This window comes from Hemitrygon akajei, chromosome 11 (assembly GCF_048418815.1).
Source record: "Hemitrygon akajei chromosome 11, sHemAka1.3, whole genome shotgun sequence".
Taxonomy (NCBI): domain Eukaryota; kingdom Metazoa; phylum Chordata; class Chondrichthyes; order Myliobatiformes; family Dasyatidae; genus Hemitrygon; species Hemitrygon akajei.
Genome location: NC_133134.1, coordinates 82,204,022 through 82,222,252, shown reverse-complemented (window position 1 = coordinate 82,222,252; position 18,231 = coordinate 82,204,022). Strand labels below are relative to the sequence as shown.

Genomic DNA, 18,231 nt, shown 5'->3' with positions numbered 1-18,231 from the left:
ATGTACAGTACTTCAAGATTCAAAATTACTTTTTGTCATTCTTCAATACCCGAGTGTAAAGGAGAACAAAATGATTGGTAGTCTGGATCTGGTGCTACATAAAAAAACAGAATACGCATAAAATATACAATTAAAAACACAAAAAGACCACAATAAATATAAATATAAAAATAACTTTCAGACAGAGGGCAGAAGTAACTGTCAAATACACATACGTAACATATCACTAGGTGGATTAATGGGTGGAGGTGTTGATCAGCCTGACAGCTTGGGGAAAGTAACCATTTTTGAGTTTAGTGGTCCTAGCTTAGATGCTGTGTAGCCCCTGATGGGAGTGGGACAGACAGTCCATGAACTGGGTGGGTGGCATCCTTCATGATATTGCTGGCCTTTTTATGACACCTTTCAGTATATAAGTCCTTGATGGGTGGGTAGGCTGGTGTCAGTGATGTGTTGGGCAGTTTCAACTACCTGTCGTTGATCCCTCCTGTCCACTGCAGTGTGGCCTGTTGGTATGCTCTTCTCTGTGTGAGTATTAGTGTGTTTATACTTGGAAAAACTGAGAATGGATGGCAAACCATTGTCGACACTTTATACAGGGAAGAGTTTAGGGATCAGAATCCCAATAGGAAGGACAGAAACAAGTCTTATCCACCTCCCTTGTTGAGTGACAGCTGGGCCATAAACCAACAATGGGAGGGAGAGGGAGAAGGAGACAGGAGATGCTGAAAATCCAGAGCAACCTACACAAAAAGTGCTGGAGGTCAGGCAGTGTCTATGGAGGGGAAGAAACAGTCGCTGTTTCGGGCCGTGGCCCTTCATCAACACACTGGAAAGAAAGGGGGAAAGCCAGAATAAGAAGGTGGGATGGATCAGCGAAGGAGTACAAGCTGGCCGGTGATGGGCTAGACCCAGTGAGGGGGTATGATGTGAGAAGCTGGGAGGTGATAGTTGGGAGAGGTAAAGAGCTGAAGAAGGAGCCCTGAAGGGCCTTGGCCCAAAATGTCTACTATCTATTCCGCTCCTGACCTGCTGAGTTCCTTCACCACTCTGTGTGTGTGTTTCTCAAGGTTCTCAACTTCTGCAGAATCTGTTACATTATGAAGAAAAAGGAATCTAATGGGAAAGGAGAATGGGCCACGGAAGAAAGGAAAGGAGGAGCACCAGTCGGAGGTCATGACCACAGGGGATGAGTAGAGAAGGTGCGAACATGAGATCCTGGAAATGCTGGAAATCCACATACAATATACTGGAGGATCTCAGCAGGTCAGGAGACACCAAGAGAAGAGGCAAGAAGGCCACCGGAATGGGATAAAACAAAAAACAAAAAGAGAATGGGGCAAAAACAGAGGGGAATGGCTATGGGAAGTTGGAGAAATCTATGTTCATTCCATTCAGGTTGGTGACTACCTGGACAGAATACAAGGTATTGCTCCTCCAGTCGGTGTCTTGCCTGACCTGCTGAGTTCTCTCAGCAGTCTGTGCGTTGCTACTGAAAGAGAGAACAGCTGGCTCCCACACCATCTTTTGGTCACTGAGTGGTACCCGGGCTGACTTTGAAACCAACACATCTGGAGATCAAACCAACTCCATCGAGTTGCATTCCACATACCCTCCACTCAGTGCTGGTCTGGTGCAAAATTAAAATTAAAATCGAAATTCAAAATAACCGATGCAAATTTTTAAGGTGATTGGAGGAAAGTATATGGAGGGATGTCAGAGGTAAGTTTTTTTTCCACACAGAGAGTGGTGACTGCGTGGAATGTACTGTCAGGAATGGTGGTAAAGACAGATCTGTTAGGGACATTTATGAGACTCTGCGGCTCATGATTGATAGAAAAGTAGAGGGCTATGAAGGAGGGAAGGGTTACATTAATCTTAGAGTAGGTTAGAAGATGGCACAACATTGTGGCCTAGGTACCATATCAGATCAATTGTGGGGATGCGGTGAGCGTGAGAATGAATTGATTGGACCTTCTACGTGTAGGAGGCATTCTCATTTGGGCACGGTGTTTCGATTGTGCATGCTTTTCGTCATGGTGGGCTTGGTTTGTTGCTCCCACACTAAGTTGCCTAGCGTGTTCCATTACTAACATGATTCGATAAAAACATTTATTCGTACTACTTTGTTGTCATTCTTCCTGTGTGGAAGTGCTGTAGTGTTCTATTTTCTAAAATTCAGCTCATCTTGCTACATATACTCAAATTAAACTGCCTGAGTCTTTGTGTCCAAGCAGCAGATGATTGATTTTTGATGAAGTGCTTTTTACTGAACTCCCAGTGGGGTCGTTTTGCAGATCTCAGCGTGAATTTAATTTACTTGAGAAGCAACTGGCTGAGAACAGACGAGCTCTCCCATCAGAAAGCCAGTCAGCTCGAGCTAAGCACAACTGAGGCAGCAGGAAGTGTCACAGAGCCATATAGGATGGAAACAGGTCATGGTAGCATAGTGTGGTTAGCGCATAGCTTTACAGTGCCGGTGATCCAGGTTCCTGCTCCTGTCTGTAAAGAGTTTTCCCTGTGACCTTGGTTTTCCTCCCACATTCCAGAGATGTGCAGGTTAGTGTTAGCATGTTGATGTTGCAAACATGGCGACACTTGCAGGCTGCCCCCAGCACGTCCTTGACTGTGATGGTTGCTGACGCAGATGAACCATTTCACTGTATGTTTTAATGTACATGGCAAACTAAGGAAATCTTTTTTTAAAACATCTTTCAGCGGCAACCACTCATTCACACTAGCTCTTTGCCAATCCCATTTCACTCTCCCCATGTTTCCAACAAATCCCCTTGGATCCTGCCTCTCATCCACACACCCACACAATCTACAATTTACAGCAGCAAATTAACCGACCCACCACGTGCTTGGGACGTGGGAGGAAACTGAAACCCCCGCGGGAAATCCACACTGCAGAACACACACCAGTGACTCTGCATCATCAAGAGTTCGAGGAGATGCGTCTACAAAGACTCTTAAAAATTTCTACAGATGCAAGGTGGGGAGCATTCTGACTGGTTGCTTCACAGCTTGACATGGAGCTCCAATGCCCAGGATCGCAAGAGGCTGCTGAGTGTTGTAGAGTCAGCCAGCTCCATCACGAGCACAACTCTCCGCACCATTGAGGATATCTTCAAGAAGGTGACATCCATCACTAAGGATCCTCACCACCTAGTGGTGGATCCTCACTCTCTTCTATCACTACCATCAAGGAGGTGTTGTAGATGCTGAAGGCTCACACTTAACTTTTGATCAGCTTCGTCCCCTCCAGCATCACATTTCTGAACAACCCAGGGACCCACAAACACTACCTCATTAGTCCTCTTTTGCACAATTTATCACTGTACTGCTACCACAATGCAACAATTTCCACGTCAGTCAGCTGTTTATTCCCCGCCATAGATGCTGCCTGACCTGCTGAGTGCCCTCAGCATTTTGTGTGTGGAAATTCTTTGCCCTGTGAGGACAGTGGACCATGGGAGAAAGGGAAGGTGGAGGGGTGTCAGAGGGAAATGATTAGGCAGGTGAGGAAAAGAGAAGTTGTGAGAGGGTGACCAGAATGGGGAGCGGAAAAAGTGACCTTTTTCCCCTCACCTGGTTCCACCTTCACCCCCACCTTCTTATTCTGGCTTCTGCCCCCTTCCTTTCAGTCCTGATGAAGGGTCTTCGCCTGAAACATCAACTGTTTATTTCCCTCCAATATGCTGCCTGATCTGTTGAGTTCCTCCAGCATTTTGTGTGTGCTATTCAAGATTACCAGCATCTGGAGAATCTCTTGTGTTTATTTTCCAATTGTTTTTTTAAAAGATTAATATTAATTTTTGAACAGTTTTTCTAAAATACACATTCATTTAAATCTGTCTCTGTTATATTAGCAGTAAAATAACGAACACACATAAATAAGCAACAGGACTCATCCTTTTTCATTAAAAATGTCCATAATTATTGGTACTAATTCATTAATCACTGCTCAAAATTACCATGGGACAGGAGAGAATATTTTATAGAAGATTATTGCCAATTTGGACACTTGCTCTCAAAAAGGTTGCCACTGCTGGCCACAACAAAACCATTGATTCCTTCAGGCAAGCAGCAGAATAAATTTTTTGTTGTTTTTTACATCACTATTTTGAGGAGACTTTCTAAGAGCATAAGACATAGGAGCAGAATTAGGCCACTCGGCCCATCTTGTCTGCTCCACCTTTCTATCACGACTGATTCATTGTCCTCTCAACCCCATTTCTCAGACTTCTCCCTGTAACCTTTGACGCTGTTAACTAATTAATAAACCTATCGACCTCCACTTTAAATATATTCAATAACTTGGCCTCTAGAGCCATTCCTGGCAATGAATTCCACAGATTCACCACCCTCTAGCTAAACAAATTCCTCCTCATCTCTGTTCAAAAGGGATGTCTCTCTATTCTGAGGCTGTGCCCTCTGGTCCTTGACATCTTCACTATAGGCAACATCCTCTCCACATCCACTCTATCTAGGTCTTACAGTATTCAATTGCTTTCAATGTGATCCCCCCCCCCCCCCCACCACCCCACACATCCCTCTAAGCTCCAGTGAGTACAAATCACCGTTCTGAGGATCATTTTCATAAATCTCTTCTGGACTGTCTCTAACAGCAGCACATCTAAGACAAGGGGCCCAAAACTGCTCCCCCATTCCCTGCTGTTGTTAAATAGAGAAACTGATCTGATGCTGTGCTGACTTCCTTGTGAATTCAATTTATTTGAGGCAGCTAGTTGCATCTCCTCAGGGACAGAAGTGTGTCCTATGGCACTCACTATAAGTGAAGATGAATAAATTGTAGCCTGCTCAGATGGAATTGGAATAGTCCACATCCTCCACATATCTTCTTTTACAACCAGAAATGTTAGTACTTTGTTATTAATGAAAATCAGCTTCCTTTACATCATGTCTTTGACTTCTTCATTGTCATAGAGTGCACTGAGTGGTATGGAAACTCTACTGTGGCAGACAAGAGGGATCTACAATGGGTAGATAGAAACGCCTGCTGCATCACCAGTACCTTTACTGGGCACCTCCACTTTATTAGGTAATAAAGTGGCCACTGAGTGTATGTCCGTGTCTTCTGCTGCTGTAGCCCATCAGCTTCATGGTTCAACATGTTGTTTGCTCTTCTGTTGTAGTGCCTGGTGGAGTTCTTGCTGCCTTTCTGTCAGCTTGAACCACTCTGGCCATTCTCCTCTGACCTCTCTCATTAACAAGCCGTTTTCTGCTATTCACCATTGAGGGTGGAGCACAGCGCGGGGTATGGGACAGGAAGCAGAGGAGGAGTACCAGGGTGGGGTGGAGACCCATGAGAAGTATAAAGTAGCTAGAAAACAACTAAAGAAGGGAATTTGGAAAGCCAAGGTGGACTATGCAAAGCTCTTGGCAGGTGGGATTAAAGTGAATCCCAAGATATTCTATACATACATCAAGGGGAAGAGGATCATGTAATACAAGATGGTGACAATAAATCTGATTCGGAGTTTCATGTGCTCTGTGCTGTATCACACTGGGAGGACCATGGTTCATTTCAAGAGGACTAGATATAAAAGCAGGGATGCAATGTTGAGGCTTTCTAAGCCATTGGTCTGACCTTACTTGTGAGCAGTTTTGGGATCCTTATCTAAGAAAGGATGTGCTGGCATTGGAGAGAGTCCAGAGGAGTTTCACAAGCATGACCCAGGAATGAAAGGATTAATGTTCGAGGAGCATTTGAGGTACTCGCAGGAGTTTTGAAGAATAATGGAATCTCATTGAAACCTGCCAAATATTGAAAGGCCCCAAAAGAGTGTATGTTCCCAGTAGTGGGAGAGTCTAGGACCTGAGGGCACAGCCTCAGAATACAAGGACATCCCTTTAGAACAGAGATGATGAGGAATTTCTTTAGCCAGGGGGTGGTGAATCCGTGGAATTCTTTGCCACTGACAGCTGTGGAGGCCAAGTCATTGGGTATATTTACGGCAGAGGTTGATAGGGTGTCAAAGGTTACGGGGAGAAGGGAAAAAGAATCAGGAAAGCAGAAGGATTGAGAGGGAAAATAAATGATGGACTGGTGGAGCAGACGCAGTGGGGTGACTGGCCTAATCCGGCACGATGTTTTATCATCTGATGGAAATGCTCAGCATTGATGCGGGAAGGGAAACTGAGGGGATGTTTCTGGCTATGGAGCCTGTCTTAAAGGATTTCCTTCCCACAGATTCAGCCTGACCTGTGTGGTAATGTAGCCATTGGCAGAGTGATTTACAATGTCAGCGATTGGAAGATCGGAAGGCTGGGGTTCAATACCTGCTGTAAGGAGTTTGGATGTTATTCCCATGACCACATGGGATACCTCTGGGTGCTCCGTTTTCCTCCTATCAGCATGGAGCAGGTGAGCCAAAGGGGCTGCACGACTTGGTGCCTCCCACACAGCCTAGTGACCTGGGCCGCAGGGAAGGGAGCTGGTGGAATTCTGCACATGGGGATGGTTTCTTAAGGTGGGGAAGAATTATCATGTTGCACACGGGAACTCCAGAGATGACTGCAGTGACAGCTGGAGCTCTCTGGTTTCTGAGAGCTCAGGGGAGGGGGAGGGCGGGAAGAGAGGACGCAGGGACTGACTGCCCTGACAACAGACAAACCCTTAGCGTCCCGACAGCCACATTTAGAAATGAGCCCGACCTCTCCCTGTGGGACTGTATGGGTGTGTCTGTGTAAATTTATCTCTGTAACATTAACTGGTTACTCAGTGCATTCCAACGTCTACCCCAGGCTATATCTGGACCGGGACCCTTGACGGGAGAGGGGATTCCCTGCTTTAACCGACGGTCTGTGCTCTGTGACAGGCCTGCCTGGTGCTTGACAGAGAGTGTCTGCCCTCCAGACTAGCCCGTCTCTGCCTGGGATCACACAAACAAGCCCTTAGGCCTGCTCACTTTGCTAGTCATAAGAACATAACATAAGAATTCAGAGCAGGATATCTGGCCCATCAAACCTACTCCGTCATTCAATAAAATCATGTGTGATCTGACCATGGACTCATCTCCACCTACCTGCCTTTTCCCCATAACTCTTAATTCCCCTACTATGTAAAAATCTATCCAACCTTGTCTTAAATATATTTACTGATGTAGCCTCCACTGCTTCACTGGGCAGAGAATTCCACAGAATCACCTTCCTCTGGGAAAAGCTGTTCCTCCTCATCTCCATCCTAAATCTACTCCCCAGAATCTTGAGGCTCTGTCCCCTAGTTCTAGTAAACTAGTCCCAATGGCCTGTGTCAGTTTCACATCCCTCTATCTCCTTCCAGGCACTTGTTCAAATGCTGCAATACTAACTTTAAGAGCAAGGAGGTGCAACCGCACAGGGTACTGGTAAGATCATACCTGGAGTACTGCATACATTTCTGGTCTCTTTACTTGGAGAGAGATATACTGGCTTTGGAGGGAGTGCAGAGGAGCGTCATCAGGATAATTCTGGAGATGGGGGGGGGGGGGGGGGGGGTTGGCCTGTGAGGAGAGATTGTTGCCTTGTACTATACTCACCGGAATTCAGAAGAATGAGAGGCGATCATAGAGAAACATATAAAATTATGAAAGGATTAGGTAAACTAGAGTCAGGAAAGTTGCTTCCATTGGTAAATGAGACTAGAGGACAGAGCCTCAAGATTCAGGGGAACAGACAGAGATGCGGAGAAACTGCTTTTCCCAGAGAGCAGTGAACCTGTGGAATTCTCTGCCCAGGGAAGCAATAGAGTCCTCCTTGGTAAATATATTTAAGACACAGTTAAATAGATTTTTGCTTAGCAGGAGAATTGAGGGTTATGGAGAAAGGGCAGGTAGGTGAGGCTGACTCCAAGGTCAGATCAGCCGTGATTTTATTCAATGGCAGAGCAGACTCGAAGGGCCAGATGGCTAGCTCCTGTTTCTTATTATTCTGGAGGTATAGTCATCTCTGAATTTCGTCTTGTATATCTGATTCTGAAATGTATTGGCGGCTGGTATACTGGGATATTGGAACATCTGATCTAACCAGACAGTGGAGGTACCTTCATTATGTGGGCGGGAGGGATCCCATAATCCTCATGCTCAAATGGATGACATATGGCTGTCCTGCAGGGGTTATGAAATATGAGATCTTGATCAGCTGGGTATGTGGGCTGAGGACAGCCAACTTGCTTTCAACCCAGGTCAATGTGAGGTATTACATTTCGGGAGATCAAGCCAGGCTTGGGACTTAATGAATAGTAGGGTGTGTAATGGAATAGAGAAATGCAAATGTGTAGTTCATTGTAAGCTGTATCCATCATCAAGGACCCCCACCATCCAGGTGATGCCCTATTCTCACTGCTACCATCAAGCAGGAGGTACAGGAACCTTAGGTCCCACACCACCAAGTTCAGGAACAGTTATCACCCCTCAACCATCAGGGCCCTGAACCTGTTTAACCATATAACAATTACAGCACGGAAACAGGCCATCTCGGCCCTTCTAGTCCGTGCCGAACGCTTACTCTCACCTAGTCCCACCGACCCGCACTCAGCCCATAGCCCTCCATTCCTTTCCTGTCCATATACCTATCCAATTTTTTTTTTAAATGACAATACCGAACCTGCCTCTACCACTTCTACTGGAAGCTCGTTCCACACAGCTACCACTCTCTGAGTAAAGAAGTCCCCCTCATGTTACCCCTAAACTTTTGCCCCCTAACTCTCAACTCATGTCCTCTTGTTTGAATCTCCCCTACTCTCAATGGAAAAAGCCTATCCACATCAACTCTATCTATCCCCCTCATAATTTTAAATACCTCTATCAAGTCCCCCCTCAACCTTCTATGCTCCAAAGAATAAAGACCTAACGTTCAACCTTTCTCTGTAATTTAAACCTTTCTCTGTTTATTGATTTATCGTGTTTCGAGGTGCAGAGAGGAATAACAAGACATCGAAACATGCAGTGGAATGCATCGTTTGCATCAATGACCAGCACAGTCCAAGGTTGTTCTGGGGGCAGACGGCAAGTGTTGTCATGCTTCCAGTGCCAACACAGCCCACCCACTAACCCAGACCTTTGGGAATGTGGGAGGAGACCGCAGCACCCAGAGGAAACCTACACGGTCAGAGGGAGAACATACGAACTCCTTTACAGCCGGCACTGTAAAGCATTGCGCTATCCACTAAAATCCATCCATGGATAGGAGAGGTTGAGGGACTGAGACCTGCCCTGAGATCTAAAAGCCATCCAGATGAATAGGAGAGGTTTATAGGCCTAGGGGTCAAAAGCGGGCTGATGGAAGCAGCTCACTGGGCAACACGGTCAGTTTGGATGCTTTGGCCTGAAGTGTCTGCTTTTATGTGTGGGACTCGTCAGATCCATTTCCCAAGGACAAATGAGAAGGAATTCAAGGATTCCTCTCCTGCTCCCAGTGACTCAGATTCAGAATCAGCTTTACTATCACTGACATACGTCGTGAAATTTGTTTTTTGAGATGACAGTACAGTGCATGACACAGAATAAACTATAAATTTCAACATATCATATCAACACTTAGTGGCCATTTTATTACATACACCTGCTCGTTAATATAAATATCTAATTACCCAATCATGTGACAGCAACTCAAAGCATAAAAGCATGCAGACGTGGTCAAGAGGTTCAGCTGTTGTTCAGACCAAACTTCAGAATGGGCAAGAAATGTGATCTAAGTGACTTTGATCGTGGAATGATTGTTGGTGTCAGGTGGTTTGGTTTGTGTATTCAGAAACTGCTGATCTCCTGGAATCTCTCTAGGATTTACAGAGAATGGTGTGACAAAGCAAAAAAAAAAATCCAGTGAGCAACAGCTCTGTGGGTGAAAACTCCTTGTTAATGAGGGAGGTGAGAGGAGAATGGCCAGACTGGTTCGATCTGACAGGAAGGCTCCAGTAACTCAAATGACCCTGGCTTCTGCTCCTTTCCTTTCCAATCCTGATGACCTGAAACATCGACTGTTCATTCACTGAGGCCTGACATGGTCATTCTGTCAGAAACCTCAAAGCAGATGGTCATGGTAGAACGAACAGTGCCTTGGGAAGACTGGATTGAGGAGGCGTTGGAGCATAAAACATTCAGATACCAGGAGCTGGTAGAGCAGTGCCAGAGGCAGAGGTGGAGGGCATGTTGTGAGCCTATAATGGTGGGGTGTAAAGGTTTTGCTGGTTGCTTGCTTTGCGGAACCTACTCTTTCCTTGGCATTCTTTATTTATTGTTGAGATACAGTGAGGAATAGACCTTTCTGGACATTCAAGCCACATTATCCAGCAGTCCCCGATTTAACCCTAGCCCAATCACGGGACAATTTACAATGCCCAATTAGCCTACCAACCGGAATGTCTTTGGACCATGGGAGGAAACCAGAGCACCTGGAGGAAATCCACACGGTCACGGGGAGAACATACAAACTCCGTATAGGCAGCAGCGGGAATTGAACCTGAGTCGCCTGTAAAGCGTTGTGCTAACTTCTACGCTACCGTGCCGCCCCATGGGGAGGCAGAAAAGAGCCATCAGGACCATAACAAAGGCCGCTGAGTGAGCCTCCAGATAGCTATGGATCAAGAAGTTGACCTATGGACCAGTGCTGCTGGGACACATGCTGGGGTCTGATTAACCATGGCTGGGTCACTTGGGTAAGGGTGTCTGATGTTCAAAGGCCTGAAACAGTTGAAGACACTGGGTTACATCACTGATGGCGCGTCCCAGCACATCCTAGGATGTATCTCAGCTTCTGACCATAGATGTTGCCCGACCAGCTGAGTTCCTCCAACATTTTAAAGATTAGATTTGTTTTTGTTGATAATTCCTTAATTAGCCATTAACACAAGAGAGTCTGCAGATGCTGGAAATCTTGAGTAAAACCCACAAAGTGCTGGAGGAACTCTGCAGATTGGCCCAAAATATCAACTGTTTATTCCTCTGCATAGATGCCACCATGTCGCATGGGAGTCAGGGGCTAAACGTGCCTACTTCGTTTTGCTTTGGTGGGGCGCTCATGCGTGGTGTGCTGGGATGGTAACGTGTGCCATGCATGTGACCTGTGATGAATTGTACAGCTTGGTCAAGCAATGTATTTGCAACGTTACTCAAATATTAAATACACAACACCTAACTCTACCCTGGACAGATACGACCCTGGCTGCAAACGGTGGAGGGTTGGGCATGGGGTCAAGAAATCCCATCCCATAAAAACCCAGAGCTACAGAAACTCCAAGAGAAGCTCCAAAGACCTCACCCCCGGGAGAGGAAGGATCTTCGAGGATGAGCACTACTGGGGACAACTTGAAAGACTAGCCCACGACAGAGGACCCTGGTGAGATGCCTATGTCCCAATAGGGATGACGGGGCTTAAGTAGGTAGGCATAGATGCTGCCTGACCTGTTCAGTTAGAACACAGATCACTACAGTTTCACTGGAGGCAGGGTGGGGGGGAGTGGACATGGTACCACAGGTGATAGAGCTGCTGCCTCACAAATCCAGGGACACCCTCAATCGTGACCTCAAGCAGAGACATAGAACGCAAGGGAGTCTGCAGATGCTGGAAATCTTCAGCAAAACCTGGAGGAGCTCTGCAGGTTGGCCTGAAGTATCAACTGTTTATTCCTCTCCATAGATGCCGCCACATCACACGGGGCTAAACGTGTCTACCTCACTTTGCTTTGGCAGGGTGCTCACGCGTGACGTAGTGGCATGGTGAGGTGTACGATTCACACAGTTCGGGCCCTTGATGTGCCAATCGTTTAACCTACTCTAAGATCAATCATACCCTGCCCTCCTACACAGCCCTCCATTTTTCTATCACCCATCTAGGAGTTCCTCAAATGTCCCTACATTTAATGTAGCTACATCTACCACCACTGGCAGCAGGTTCCACACACCCACCACTCTCAGTGCTCTTAAAAAAAACTACCTCTGACATCCCTCCCCCCACCCAACCTACACTTCCCCCCCAATCATCTTTAAATTATGCCTCCTGTTATTATCCTTTAACACCCTGGGAAAAAGTTTCTGATTATCCACTCGATTTATACCTCTTATCATCACTATCAAGTTCTTTCAGGACGCTGTGTGCTTTCTCTTCCCAATCCCACACTGCAGGATACAGCTGGCTTGAAGGTATGAATGCTCCTGCGATGTTCTGCCAGCCCCCCGGAACGCTACAGGGGAGCCCCATGTCAACTATTGAGCGCACAGCCACCCGGTGAAGTAGAAGAGAGGACAACTTACCATGATCCCTGTCACCAGGCACACGCCCTTCCCACAGTAGGTGTTGGGTACCATATCGCCGTATCCAATGGACAGGAAGGTAATGGAAATAAGCCACATTGCACCCAGGAAGTTACTGGTGACATCCTGATTGTCGTGGTACCTTAAGGTGGTGGGGGTGTGGAGGGAGGGTAGACAGAGGTTGCAAAGGGTTAAGGCGGCGGCCAATGACTGCAAGATGACTCGATCACACGCGAGAAATGGGCACCCTCATCCCCGTCACCATTCACATCAACCCTCTTCCCCTCACACCAGCAAAGGTTGCGTCTCCATAGCGCCTTTCCAGGGGGTGTTTTGGGGGAGGGGGAGCGGGAGAGCTCCAAGCCAATGTAATGCCAAGGCTGCCATAGCATCGGAAATACCGCAAGCTGGTCAGGGTCAAAGGATCACAGTCGTAGAAAGAGTCAGTACGGAAACGGGACATTCAGCCAGCCCAGTCTGTGCCGGCCATCGACCTCCCATGGATGGGATTCCTGCATTAATCCTAAACACAAGTCCAGAAGAAGATGGCGCCAGCAAACAACGTTACCAAAGGTGACGTCCTCAAGACGGGCCACAAAGAAAATCCTTCCACTGTTTTTACATCTTTTTATTTCAGATACGGTTCTGCTACTGTTAGAGCCTGTCATCTACATTCTGGCAGTATGATTTCGGGTCGATTGGGTGCTTTGCTGTCTCCGAAAAAGTTTCAGAAGGTTGTGACCAAAGGGTGCGCTGCAGAGGCCAGGAGACAAGGCGCGAGCCCATGATTGACTCCATCTCTTGCCAACCTTGCTGATTAAAGCATCAAGGAAGATTGAGAACACCGAGGTGGGTGTGGAGGTGAGTGAGTGTTCAGCGCCATCTACCAGCCTCTTGCTCGCTGCTGGAGAAGGTGTCTGCGTGTGGCGGGCTCTCCCTCCCGCTGCTCTCATGGGAAGGTTCTTGCTCTCCCTCGATGCTGTGGGCAGATGGGGCTGGAGCAAGGTTTAATCGATGCAGGTTGTAGATTTGGACTCTAATTCGGTTATTATGATGTGCTCTAGTTCTGGATTTTTTTTTTGTTACTACGTTTTAGGCAATTTTTGAATCAGACAGCCTGCAGACAATGAACACTGAGCTGAACTGAACTGAAATATGGCTTTTGTGTTTATATTCCGTGTCTTCATCGTGTTTCTTTTTTTTGCCGTTTGCGCATGGGGGAGTAGGGGGTTTAACGTTTTTCTTTGAGCAGATTGGTTCTTTGTTGCATGGCAGTCTGTGGAGAGATGAATCTCAGAGTTGTATACTGCGTTCATACTTTAATAATAAATGTACTTTGAAGCTAGTCTGCAGATGCTGGAAATCTTGGGCAAAACATACGAAGTGCTGGGAGGAACTCAGCAGGTCTGGCAGCATCCATCGAGGAGAATTAACAACATTTCAGGCTGAGATCCTCCATCGGGGTTGGAGAGGAAGGGGCAGGAGCCAGAATAAGGTGGTGGTGGGGGAGGGGAAAGAGTAGAGGCTGGCAGGTGATTGGTGAGATCTGGTGAGGGGGAAGGAATGAAGCTGGCAGGTGATAGGTGGGATCTGGTGAGGGGGAAGGAATGAAGCTGGCAGGTGATAGGTGGAAGAGGTAAAGGGCTGAAGAAGGAGGAATTTGATAGGACAGGACAGTGGATCATGGAAGAAAGGGAAGAAGGAGAGGCACCAGAGGTGGTGTGATAAGAAGAAAAAGAGTGAAAGGGGAATTAGAATGGGAAATCGCAAAAGAGAGAAAGAGAGGGGGCAAGATATTACCATAAGTTGGAGAAATCAATATTCATGCCGTCAGGTTGGAGGCTACACAAATGGAATATGAGGCATTGCTCCTTCGACCTGAATGTGGCCTCATCATGGCAGTAGAGAAGACAATGGACAGACATGTCAGATTGGGAATGGGAAATTGAATTTGAAGTGGCCATCAGCAGATCCTGCTTTTTGAGGCAGATGGGGCAAAGGTGTTCTTTAGAAGATGCCCTCTGGTTTCCCTCCTCCTTCCCCATCTTCCATGGTCCTTTATCCTCCGCTCTCTTCTTCAGCTCTTTACCTCTTCCACCTGTCACCTCCCAGCTTCTCACTTCACCTACCCACCTCCCTTCCTCACCCGGTCTCACCTATCAACTACCAGCATGTACCCCACCACCTCCCCTCAGCTTCTTATTCTCTCTTCCTTTCCAGTCCTGACGAAATGTTAACTGCTTATTCCTCTCCATGAATCCTGCCCAACCCGCTGAGTTTCTCCGGCATTTTGAGTGTGTTGTTCATGTATTAATCCCCTCATTCTTATTAACTCCTCTCCCTGCCAGATTCATCCACCCACTTACACACTAGGAGCTCACATGTGGTCAGGATATGGGAGGAAACCACAGGACCCAGAGCAGTCCCAGGGAGAAAACATGCAGACTTCATAGAGAGCGCACCAGAGGTCGGGATTGGACCTGGGGTCTCTGGTGTTGCGGAACAGTGGCTCTACCCACGGTGCTAGCGTGGCAGCCCTTCAATAGGACTGGAACGAGCCCATTATCCAAGATCGTACATGGGCGGCACAGTAGCATAGGGGTTTGCGCAGTGCTCTACAGAGCTACCAGTTACCAACCTGGGTTCAATTCCCACTGCTCTCTGTAAGAAATCTGCACCTTCTCCAGTTGCCCATGTGGGTTTCCCCCATTTACTCCATTTTTCTTCCACATTCCAAAGAGTTAGTGAGCTGCGGGCACACGATGTTGGCACCGGAAGCACGGTGACTCTTGTGGGCCGCCCCACCCCCCGCATGTTCTTGATTTGTTTTGGTTGTTGAAGCAAATGACACATTTCACTGTATGTTTCAATGTATATGTGATAAATAAAGCTAATCTTTTAGAAATCAATCCAGGATTCTGTTGCTTTGGGCACCCATCCCGCTCCCTGCCTTGAGCAGGATCTACGATATTGGCATGGTTTTGTAGAAAGGCAAATAAGCTTCTCCCTGGTATCCTGGAAGAATGGTGGTTCTTTACCCTGAGTTGGAAGGTAGTGTCATAAAGTGAAGAAACAGAACCTTCAGCCCAACTCATTCTTTGTTACCCAGCAAGCTCGTCCCATTTGCCAGCATCTGGCCCGCAGCCCTCTCAACAGCTCCAGTTCCTTCACAGCCCCAGGCCACAAGGATGCTGGAAACGTGGAACAACACTCAAAGAACGCAGGAGGAACTCAGCAGGTCAGGCAGCCTCAGTGGAGGGGAATGAGCAGTTGATACTTCATGAAGCGTTTCACCACAGAGTGGCCAAGGATACAATAGCGTTAATCCAACAGACCCAATATTCTAACTTTCCCCTTGGAATCACCCGATAACTTTTGCTCTTCAGTCCGATTACTTCTCAAAGGCAGACAGCTGCTCCTCACCCTCCCAGAGTGACCATCAGGCCTGTCCCATGGCCGGATTCCCCAGCTTGGGCTCTTGGGATGACCCCTCCCCCACTGCCCCAACAATACTATAACGCCTGCAAAACACGAACACCTTCCTAACTGTCACCAAAGCCATCATAGTCTGATACCAAATACTTGTTCATAGACCATAGAACACAATGGCACAGTACAGGCCCTTCAGCCCACAATGTTCTGCCAACTAACCCTTCCCTCCTACACAGCCCATAACCTCCATGTTTCATACATCCATGTGACTATCTAAGAGTCTCTTCAATTTTCCTAATGTATCAGTCTTGGTAACCTGTGCGTTCCAGGCACCTAAAGGATTTAAGAAGAGACTCTGAAGAACAGATTACCTATCACTCTCTGTGCAAAAGAAAACCACTGAGATCTCCTCAAAACTTTATTCTACTTGCCTTAAAAGGAAGTCCTCTGATATTCTCTTATAGATATATATAGAGCTCTTATAGATAGCGGGGTCAAGGGATATGGGGAGAGGGCAGGAACGGGGTACTGATTGTGTATGATCAGCCATGATCACAGTGAATGGTGGTGCTGGCTAAAAGGGCCGAATGGCCTACTCTTGCACCTATTGTCTATTGTCTATTAACCATTGCCTCCCTAGGAAAAAGGCTGTTCACTCTATATATACTTGCTTATAATCTTTGTTCACCTCTATCGAGTCACCTCTCATCCTCCTTTACTCCCAGCTTGCTCAACCTATCCTCATAAGGCATGCTCTCTTATCCAGGCAGTTTCCTGGTAGATCTCCTCTGCACCTTCTCTAAAGCTTCTACATCCTTCCTATAATGAGGCGACCAGAACTGAACACAATGTCCTTTCCATTCCTGAAGAAGAGCCTCTCCTGAAATGCCAACTGTTTATTCATTTCTGACTGCTGAGTTCCTCCAGCATTTTGCATGTGTTGTTCTGGATTTCCAGCATCTGCAGAATGTCTTGCATGTATAATACCCCAAGAGTGGTCTAACCAGAGTTTTATAATGCTGTAACACTACCTCAAGGCACTTGAACTCAATCCACCATTCTCCTTCTTAACCACCCTAACAAATTGCACAGCAACTTTGAGGGATCTATGGACTTTTCTCCACAGCTGGAAGATCGACCCAATTCTACAAGAGAGGAACCCGACCCAACCTCAGCGATGGTCAGCGCTGACAACAACTTAAAAATAAATTGAACAAGCGGATAAACGACTGCACCCTGCTGGTTGAGGGTCAAATGGAAAGGGTCGCCAAAACAGCTCTCCCCACCCCATGCTTTCCAATTTAATAAATTACGATTTAAAAATAAAATACTACAATTCTACAGAAGGTGGTGGACACAGCCCAGTCCATCGCAGGCAAAACCCTCTCACCATTGAGCACATTTACAAGGAGCACTGGCACAAGGAAACAGAATCTATCATTAAGGAAGGGCCCTGAAGAAGGGCGTCGGCCTGATACGTTGACTGTTCATTTCCATGGATGCTGCCTGACCTACCAAGTTCTCCAGCATTCTGTGTGTTTTGCTTTGGAATTCCAGCATCTTCAGAATCTCTCATTTTTATTCATCATAAAGGGCCTCCACCATCCTTTGCTCACTTTACCGTTCAGTAGGAGGTTCAGGAGCCTTGGGCTCTGCCCCACCAGGTTCAGGAACAGTTATTACCCTTCAACCATCAGGCTCCTGAACTGGTGTGGATAACTTTACTCACCCCAGCATTGAACTGATTCCACAACCTAGAAACTCACTTTCAAGGACTCTACATCTCACGTTCTCAGTACTATTTATTATTTGTACACTTTGTCTTCTTTTACACACTGGATGTTTGCAAATTTGTTTACGTCTAGTTTGCATAAAATTATATTGTATCTCCTTTTTTCCTTGTAAATGCCTACAAGAAAATGATCTCAAGGTAGTATATGCCAACATATATGAACTTTGCTAATAGATTTACTTTGAACTTTTGGGTGGCACAGCAGCACAGTAATTAGCCCAATCGCTTTACAGTACCAGCTGTAAGATTGAGGTTCAGTCCCCACACTGTAAGGGGTTTGTATGTTTTCCCCATGAACGTGTGTGTTTGCTCCAGGTAATCCAATTTTCTCCCTCACCTACTGTCTATTCCAAAGGCATGCAGATGAGAGTTAGTGAGCTATGGAGGGTTAGTGAGTAATGTTGACAACAGAAGTATGGTGACCCTTACAAGCTGTCCAGCACAATTATCACTGATTTGATTTGATGCAAACAATGTATGTTTTGACGTATATGTGACAAAAAAGCGAATCTCTAATTTTGAAAATATTCCTCACAGGGGTTCCCATGCACATCTGAAGCCGCACAGGCTCTCAGATCAACATCTCTGCACTGCACTGGATTACATGCCCAGTGTCTCAAAGGGAATTAACAGCTCACTGGAGATTGCCCTGGGGCATCCTTGTCTCAACAAACTTTCGAGCACCTTTTTAAGCAAAGGTGATTGTGATGTATCAAGCACAAACTGCATGTGGCACTGATCAATGGCTTCAAG

General features: G+C 46.6%; 1 protein-coding gene across 3 annotated transcripts in view; it reads right to left on the bottom strand.

Annotated features, from left to right (window-relative positions):
- The window catches only part of LOC140735770 (small conductance calcium-activated potassium channel protein 3-like), a 135,347-nt gene that overhangs the window by 50,233 nt on the left and 66,883 nt on the right, over positions 1–18,231 (bottom strand). For all 3 annotated transcript variants that reach the window (XM_073061240.1, XM_073061238.1, XM_073061239.1), the window contains exon 4: positions 12,255–12,396. In XM_073061240.1, the coding sequence (XP_072917341.1) occupies positions 12,255–12,396 (142 nt within the window). The remainder of the gene's footprint in view (positions 1–12,254; positions 12,397–18,231) is intronic.